General features: G+C 45.1%; 3 protein-coding genes across 3 annotated transcripts; all 3 read left to right on the forward strand.

Moving 5' to 3' along the window:
• Positions 1-1142: 1142 nt before the first annotated feature.
• TRIVIDRAFT_70705 (uncharacterized protein) lies at positions 1143-3168 on the forward strand (the record flags this gene model as incomplete). The annotated part of the gene is made up of 3 exons (XM_014100426.1): positions 1143-1513; positions 1581-1678; positions 1778-3168. The coding sequence occupies 3 exons, from the start codon at positions 1143-1145 to the stop codon at positions 3166-3168; spliced, it is 1860 nt and encodes a 619-aa protein (XP_013955901.1).
• A 651-nt stretch (positions 3169-3819) lies between these two features.
• On the forward strand, positions 3820-4746 carry TRIVIDRAFT_70706 (uncharacterized protein; the record flags this gene model as incomplete). The annotated part of the gene is made up of 1 exon (XM_014100427.1): positions 3820-4746. One exon carries the CDS (start codon positions 3820-3822, stop codon positions 4744-4746), a length of 927 nt encoding a protein of 308 aa, XP_013955902.1.
• A 3437-nt stretch (positions 4747-8183) lies between these two features.
• TRIVIDRAFT_52939 (uncharacterized protein) lies at positions 8184-8825 on the forward strand (the record flags this gene model as incomplete). The annotated part of the gene is made up of 1 exon (XM_014100428.1): positions 8184-8825. The coding sequence occupies one exon, from the start codon at positions 8184-8186 to the stop codon at positions 8823-8825; it is 642 nt and encodes a 213-aa protein (XP_013955903.1).
• Positions 8826-9060: the final 235 nt, after the last annotated feature.

Raw genomic sequence — 9060 nt, forward strand, 5'->3', positions numbered from 1 at the left:
AATCAAGTATTCTGAAAGTAGCCTATGAAAAGCAGACTTGAGTCGTGCAAATTGCTGCGAGTGAATGGGGTGATTTCGTGCTGATACGAGCAACAACGTCCAAAACAGAAGATCGCTTTCTCGATAGAGGGTGTCAGCGGATTTCCCGGAAGCAATAAACGGAACATGATGAAAATATTTAGTATAAAAGCTGTATTGAGTCAGAATAAAAGTTCTCTACGTTGTAGGATTGATACTTGCTGTTCCAAAAGCTCAGTGACGACAAGAGAACCGAAATGTACACCGCCCAGCTCGTATACTCCCGTTGTAGAGGATGGTGTCCTACACTCGGCTGGTAGCGATGTATCTACTCCGACACCAATGTCGTCAGGCGTCTTTGTATTTTTGGAATGTGTCGATTGGCTGGCATCAAAGGCTCTGGAATTATTCTTGAACGAATCAATGAGCTTCTCGAGTTCTTCTTTCTCTTCGATCACTTTTTGTAGAGTCCTGAAGAAAATGAGATACTACAAGGCAACTATAATGCAAAAACGGGGCAGGGGAATTGATGCTTACCCTCTGACTACTTGTCGCTTGAATCTTGGATTAAAAACGCATGCTTTCACTTGCTTCTCGCACCTCGAACAAGGGGCCGGGAATCGTTGTTGGGCATCACAGCGCAGCTTGGCAAAAAATGTCAATAAAAAATGGGACCCTTCTAACAGCTGAGTGAGACGTGGGGAAGCGAACCTTGACCTGTCGGCAGGTCGTGCACGCAATGGAAGTTCGCTTTGTGACCGGCATCTTCGGCACTACAGAAGAATTGCCCGATTCTGTGCTGTGTGGTTATGAGGAAACTTGAAGCGCTCTCATTTCGATGGGCCTCGAATTCGCTGTCCATAACAAAGACAAGCCAGCAGCCGATTTTCGCTTGCTGGGCCGAGGGCGGCTGATTCGGCATGCGGGAAGTCGGAGCGGAATTCGCTTGAACTCCATAGCGCCAGGAGACAGTGCCCATGTATGCCAGCACGTTGTATAACGTATATAAGATACAGAGTTCTAATAAGCAACTCAAATATCTGAGTTTATGAAGAATCATTTGAACTAGTGTCGCCAATTTTGTGCTTTCACGTATTCCAGTCTCTTTGAACTACCTCAGCAAGATGGGTTCTCTCACCACTCTCGCATCAGGCCTTGAGCCGCTTTGCCGCATTATTACACCTGTTGGGATGCTGGGTTATGGCTTCGATGAATCTGATATTAAGGATGCTTTAGAATACTCATTGATCAGTAAAACACCCACTGCAATCATTTTGGACTCTGGTTCTACGGATTCAGGGCCTATGAAGTTGGCATTAGGAACAATGACCTGCCCTCGCGCATCCTATGAAAGGGATTTACGGAAACTTGTCACTATAGTAACCAAATACCGTCTTCCGGTAATTATTGGATCAGCAGGAGGAGATGGAAGCAATGGTCATGTCAGGGAGCTTGTGGACATTATCAAAGAGATTATGGCATCTTCAAGCAACAAGTAAGCATAATCACTCAACCATGTATCTTTTGGGCTGTTTGCTAATTAAAGTTGATCATCTTTGCAGTGCTGCTCAGCTGAAAGTGTTGGCAATCTATAGCGAAATTGACGGCACTACCGTATTGGAGCGACTGCGAATGGGAAACATCTCTGGCTGTGGCCCATGTGTGCCCCCCTTGACGGTTGAGGACGTCGAGGCCTCAAAGACCATTGTTGGATAAATGGGCCCAGAGCCTTACGTACGAGCCATGTCTGCTCACCCAGACTTTGACATCATTGTTGGCGGCCGTTCCTACGATCCAGCGCCATACGTTGCCTTTAGCGCCTACCATGCCTTTAACCAATCGTATCGTCCCGTCCTTTCCCTTGACAGCCATATTTTGGGAGGGTTCACACATATGGGCAAGATTATGGAATGCGGCGGCTTATGTGCTACACCTAAGAGCCCCTCCTCCCAGGCAATGATCTACAGAGACGGCACATTTGACGTGGGACCGCTTCTCCCCGGAGCTGTATGTACTCCCGCCAGCGTCGCTGCCCATACACTATACGAGAAATCTCGCCCTGACCAGCTTCATGGTCCTGGAGGATATATTGATCTTTCTTCCTCCACCTATTCGCTGCTGTCAGATAACTGCTCGGTCAGGGTCAGTGGGACTACGTTTCACTCTTCAAAGGGAAGCGGTAGTTGCTACACAGTCAAATTAGAAGGTGCTAAAGTCATCGGTTATCGGACTATATTCATTGGATCCTTTGTAGATCCGATTTTGATTTCTCAGCTACACTCTCTTTTGGAGAGGGTAAAAGCATACGTGGCTCAGCAGCACGCACATATCGCAGAGAAATGGGAGCTTGGATTCCATATATACGGATATGATGAGGCTAACAAGGCAGTCCATGCGAAAAACGTGTTTGTGGTTGCTGAAGCGCTCGCTGAGACACAAGTAACAGCTACGAGCGTTGCTTCCAGTGCTAGAGTTGGGTGTGTCCACGGACCATATCAAGGTCAAAAAGCCACGAGCGGCAATTTTGGCTTTGGGTTGGGGGGAAAGGGAGAAATTGAGACAGGCCTCTGTGCTGAGTTTTCGATCTATCATTTGATGAACCTAGAAGATGGGGAAGAAGACGCCACCGAGATTCTTCACGTGAATCAAAGCAAACAGAAGAAGCTATTCTCTTTTGAGGCTCTACTTATCGGAGCTGGAGAACGAGTACAACGTAGGCATCCAGATGTTGACACAATCGATCGACTGGAGGATGTACATTTGTGCCCAACACCAGCCAATGTAGTACCCGAGATCGTGCACCCTATTACCCCGATGCCTCAAACCGTCGGTGAGGCAGCAAAGGTTATTAGGTCAAAAAATGCGGGCCCATACGAAATCACCTTCGACATCATCTTTAACAGCAAAGACACCTATGACCGAGTCAAGAATTCTGGCCTTCTTCGACCCCAACTAATTGCAGAGCTGTACGATCTCTCTCTTGATAACATTGTGTATTGCGGTTTCTTCGACCAGGCTCTGGCTTTCAAGGCTACTATTCCTCGTATGCGCAATGGACGGCCTGCAGCATCTGGTGGCTTCATGGAAGATGATGTTCACGGATCGCAGAAATATTTACCTCTGATGAATTTGAAATTGGGCGGTAAATGATACGTGCAAGAATATCTCAGGCCTGTGAAACAGCGCACACACGCAGTTAGGTGGATCAGTTCTACAGAGCAACAATACATAGGTAGCTAGTTACTTTTTCCTATACACAAATAATAAATGTGTTGGGTCATAACAGTGATGGGTCAGTTGAGGTTACACCTGAAAACAAGAGCGTGCACCAAATCACAAATTCGCAGCCATCCCCGCGAGCAATTTGTGCTCAACATTCACCCCAGTGCCAGCTCGGCTACGCAAAATGCTCCCGTACCAACAAACAAGTGCGTGCGCCAAATCACAAATTCACAGCCATCCCCGCCAGCAATCTGTGCTCAACATTCACCCTAGAGCCAAATGAACAACCAAAATCCCCACGACGCCGCCCCTGGAGAATTTTTGCCATTCGCTCACGCCCGAAGTACGCCCGTCATCTGCTGCTTTCCTCTTTGGTGCAAGCTGTTCCTCGCCATGAACCGCCATTGGCTCCAATTTGGGAGCTGAAGATGACCAAGTCCCCCGCGTAAATTCTAGATTTTGGCCATTTTGAACATATAAGCAGCCCGTTTACAACACAACGCTGTCAAGGCAACACCAACCAAACAGTTTTTTTTTCTCCATCCAATTCTCAACACAAAGCACCAAGTGTCAAACAAAATGTCTCACCATGCATACACCGGCTCAGGCCCCTACTGCTACGCCAACTCGTTTGCCATGATGATGGGCCCAGCAGCCCCGTCCACAGCTGTCATTGAATTCGCCACCTGCAGTCCCTTTGGGATGCAGTTTATAGAAAAAAACATTATCTTCTTCGACCCCTTTGGCTGGGATCCTCTCAAATCCTTTGAGGACATGCTCGAGGCCGCAGGGTGGACTTCCAAGCTCACTGTTGGCAAGGACGCAGATGACGCCCTCGCTTCTCTGAAGAAGGAGCTTGAAAATGGCCCTGTGTTTGTTGGACCAGTCGAGATGGGATATCTGTGCTACCAACCCGGCAACAACGGACCCATTGGCGCAGATCACTACGTCGTTGTGCTGGGCATCCAAGACGACATGGTGGACTTGCACGATCCCCATGGCTTCCCGTATGCGTCTATTCCTGTGTCCGAGTTTCTGACGGCGTGGAGGACGGATTCCCTCGGCTACGGCACGTCGTACATGATGCGAAGTGAGTTTAAGCACGTTCAAAGCTTCACAGAAGAAGACATTATCAGGCGCACTTTGCCCAATGCCCGTAGGTGGCTTGGTATGGAGTCCGTCAAGGCAAGCGACATGCCCCCTAGTTCGTGCGGCAACCGCAAAGCAGCGGAGAAGCTTGCCGAGATGATTCAGACCAATTTCCATCCTGGCGTGAAGAATCCGCTCATCTACTTTGCTGTGCGCGTCGGCGCACGTCGTCTCGCTGATGGTACTACTTGCTTGGAGAGAGTTGGACTTGTTGATGCTGCGGCCATCATGGCCAAGCAGGCCAGGCTGGTTGGTAGATTGCAATATCCTCTTACCATCGGTGATGTGGAGAGTGCTGTTAAGATATTGAGTGAGCTGGCGCCGACGTATGACGAGTTGAGAGATGCCTTGAAGTGAGGGTCGCTTCCACATTTTTTGTCTCTTTTGAACTATGTGCTACATCAAATTGACAATGTATTTGAGTATTTGGACACGTTGACTTGTCCTAGGCACCTAAAGATACAGGATATCGAATCCAGGAGAGCTTACATAGCATTTTATTAGCCCAAACCTCTTACTTAGGAAAAGCAAATTAATTTAACTTTATTTATAAAAATCAAAAATTAAAAGTTATTAAATAATATTTACTTATTAACTTTTAAATTTACTTAAGGCAAAAGGTTCATCGCTAAGATTGTTATCCTAGAGCGGAGAGTGAAAAGTGACTTTCGATCTCACAAGCTGGTTTCATTAAGATAGATACCTTAGTAACTAGTTCTTTTACTCTCTAGAAGCAAGAAATACCCAGTGGATACTAATGCTAGCGGACAGAACTGGAGCTGAGGCGCGGTCGCATTTATAATATGAAGTGGGAGGAACCTGGATAAACCTGTGCGAATGGCTCCGTGCTCCGGCCCCTATTATATCAGCTTGAGGTATGGCTAGAAGAAACCTGTTTAGTAGAATGGCTACCTAGAATCATAATAGCTAGCCCTTTGAAACCCTAATTCTACAAAAAAAAAAAAAAAAAGACTAATCCTAATGCTCTTATACCGTAGGCACCGTAGAACCACATACCAGAAATTGAGAATATACCGATTATCGATCAGTGCCCGCCCAGATATGCTATATCTAACCATAATTCACGATCTCCCATGAAGATGTAGAATTCACGTCAGACCTAGCCAGAATTCGAAGGGCACTTGAAAACTTTAACAACAATGTTCATTATACACTAACGAACTTATCTTATGGAAGATGTTTTTTGGAGACGAAGCTATTATGTCTAGCAGAAAGTATTTGGCGACTCCCTCTGCTATATTCTGTCCCCATCCAAAAATCACGGCGAGTATATAACTTTCAGTATAGACAACGTAGACTATGGTTATTACTTATCCAAAGCAACTTGTTGTATTTTAAAGACAAAGTGATCCCAACTATTCGCCCCTGTTATATCTTGCAGTCGTTGGAGACTATGCTTAACATCTAAGTCATTCATGGTTAAGTTAATCAACTATACCTCATTAGTGCGAAAGATCAAAAAAAGCACCACGAGCCGTTGGCTGCTCACCTTGTGATCTCTCCAACCAGCTACACTCAGGAAAGCGTTATTGTCTTTTCGCAACCCAAAACCATTTAACTATAAGACTAAACTCTCCTTGGAGCCTGAGGCTAATCTAGATCGCTCAATAAAAGTTTCCCACTCATTATTGATAGCGATTCGATGCTGCAAGCTAGTTTCAGTGTTGCCAACATCGGGATGTGACTTCATTATATGAAGATATGACGGATTCGCTATTATGCGAAGCAGTCTCTCTTCGGACGACTGATATAATTGAATGTCAGGGGGGCCGGTAAAGTATGGCAGCATGGATTCTTTGAACGTAGTAAATTCGGGTGACTCAATGAAGGAATCAAATCCTGAAATACTTTGCCATTCTATATAATGACACAAGCATTTCTCTTGCTGACCATGGGCTGTAGTAAACCTACGCAGAAAGAGGCATATTGTGTCCCGAAGATGTGTATCCTCACTCGAGCCATCGAAGTTCAATCCAACACATAAAACATCAAGACTGGGGAGCTTAGAGAATACTCCACTTAGTACACCAGTTAGCTTGGCGTTAAGCTCCTTTCGCAACTGAGTGTCTGGCTTGGGGCGCATGAAGACAAGTTCAGTGACCGGCATCTTGGCTGTAAAGGTAAAGGCCGAGTGCAGCCTGATAAACCGGCTATTTAAAAAGTGATTGCTCCTCTGGTAGAAAGTTGTTCGGAGTGAGTTGAACATAGTTGCTGACCTCCTTTCTTGGGCTAATAATATCAGGCAATTGTATCTCACTTATGTACAACTGCTGCTTGAGAAACAATTTACAGTTTCTACATGTAGATACGCGAGAAGCGCTTCCTCGTGTCCCATGGAGGTGTGGGGTCGCGGAGATTTGTGGAGCGAGGCAGGTGCGTGGCTTGGCAGATTGCGGAAATGGGTGGAGCTAAATCAGCGTGATGTGATGGGCATGCCGCATATTGATTGCATTTGTGTAAGCACATAGGCTTAGGAATCGAATGCAGAGTCAGACAATGGCAGCATGAGAGACCTTGCGAATTCTATTGAATCGAAACGAGGCATTACGCTAACTCAACACCAGTGGGTGGTGGGCGTTGATGTCACCGCTGTGTGAGGAAAACAGCCAACAGCTCTGTTGCAGATGGACATGGTTTCGTATAGTCCCGACAAATGGACAACATAGATCCTCATGGAATTACGGATTTGTAAGCTGCAATAGGAGTGTGGCAATCACGATGTGAGGCTCTAAGGTCTGCCCTACAAAGTGGGTCGTCTCTTATACGTTGACTCCAGAATCGAATTATCTATCAGCCAAAAGATTCTAGGTCTAATTGTCGGTCCTTTTCTTCCGCGTCTTTACCATTGATCATCATCAAACATGGTGTCGTTTGTCAAAAATCACAAATCGTCTTATACAGCTCTCTCTAATGCGGTCTCCCAAGAACCACTGGCTGGCCTGACCGTCCTCATTACTGGCGCCGGCTGAGGAGGACAATCTTCCCAAGACCGACTATTGTCTCTTTTCTCTCGACCAAAGGCGCCAGCTGTGGTTAGCTGGGAGCGCCGATAGTGGCTGGATCGCTGCGCCTTGATTATAAGAAAAATGGTTCCCATAGTCTACGTAGTTCTAGAATATCTATTACTCGAGCAAGCACTGATCTAAATAAGATTTATATCCTAAAAATGAAAGAAATTGCCCTCAGCCAAATGTCTGTTGACTGCTGATATCTTCTGATTCCTTCGTCTTTATGCCTGGCTCTGAAATTAGCGCGATACTTTTCACCCTATCCCTTTGAAGCAGGTAAGGCATGTTGCATATACTCGCCCCACTGTAGTTATATCAGCACCACAGTGACCTTTAACTTACCCTGCAACTTAATTAAAAAAGCTTAATATTAGTATATATATATATAAATAAGTATTTTGATTGGCTTGTTACGTTCAAGCTACAATGGGTCCTCAGATCATACCACCAAGAAAGCACTGCACTCGTGACGAAATTGTGTTTCAGCCCAGGTGCGGACTTCAGTGGAACTGCATATTTTGGTTCGTGGTTAGAATACTATAGGCTCTCATTACAAATCTCATGTATATACTCGATTTGTAATAAATCCAGTGAAATGGAGTGGAATTGGGTGGAGATAACCGAAAAAGATCAATCAAAGCAATTATTATGATATCGCACAAAAGTTAGAGGTTGAACATGGTCAACGTTACCCATCGTTTTGTGATATAAAGTCGGGTTAATTGCCGTGGTAATAAGGGCAACCCAAAATCTAAGACTAGCGCCATGGTCAGGCACGTCACAGTTATCGGCGCCACAGGTATCCAGGGCGGCTCTGTCATTAGAGCTCTGGTGAAAGACGGCGCCTACTCACTTACAGCCATCACCCGAAATAGTTCAAGCGATGCAGCTCGAAAACTCGCTTCAGAGGGAATTCGTGTTATTGAGGCTAATCTCGACGATATTGCCTCACTTAAGGTAGCGTTTGCTGGCACATCCATCATATTTGCCGCAACCAACTTCTTTGAGCCGTTCATCAATTCCGGCAACGAACAGGCTGTCGAAATCGAGACAACTCAGGGGATCAACATTGCTAAAGCTGCAAGTGCGACACTAGCACTGGAACACTTCATTTGGTCTACCCTCCCTAATACTTGTCGTATCAGCGATGGCAAGTTCGCGGTTCCTCATTACGTGAGCAAGAACAAGGTCAACGACTTTATCAAAGCGGACTCAACGCTGATCAAGAAGACGACATTTTTATGGGTCTCTGTTTACGCTTCAAATATGAACTACCCATTCTACCAACCATTTCCTGTTCCAACAGCGGCTGGCAAGAACAGGTACATCCAGCTCCAACCTGTTGGAAGGAACAGTATCAGTTATAGTTTGTTAGTAAACCTTATTAGCGAGTATAGATTGTATTAAACGTCCTACAACGTCGGTTAGTTTATTCTTTTACAATATAATAATATATTCGTTCATTTTATTCATTTACATACGTACTTTAATAGATTATAAACCCAGCGCTTTACTAACTATTATTTTTTTAATTTTAATCTTCTATAATGAAATATATTATCCTTCTATAACCTTTTAATATTAATTGTCGACAGACATTAATAAATAAATAAATAACTATACTTAATATATTCTAATATAT

This window comes from Trichoderma virens, assembly GCF_000170995.1.
Source record: "Trichoderma virens Gv29-8 chromosome Unknown TRIVIscaffold_66, whole genome shotgun sequence".
NCBI lineage: Eukaryota > Fungi > Ascomycota > Sordariomycetes > Hypocreales > Hypocreaceae > Trichoderma > Trichoderma virens.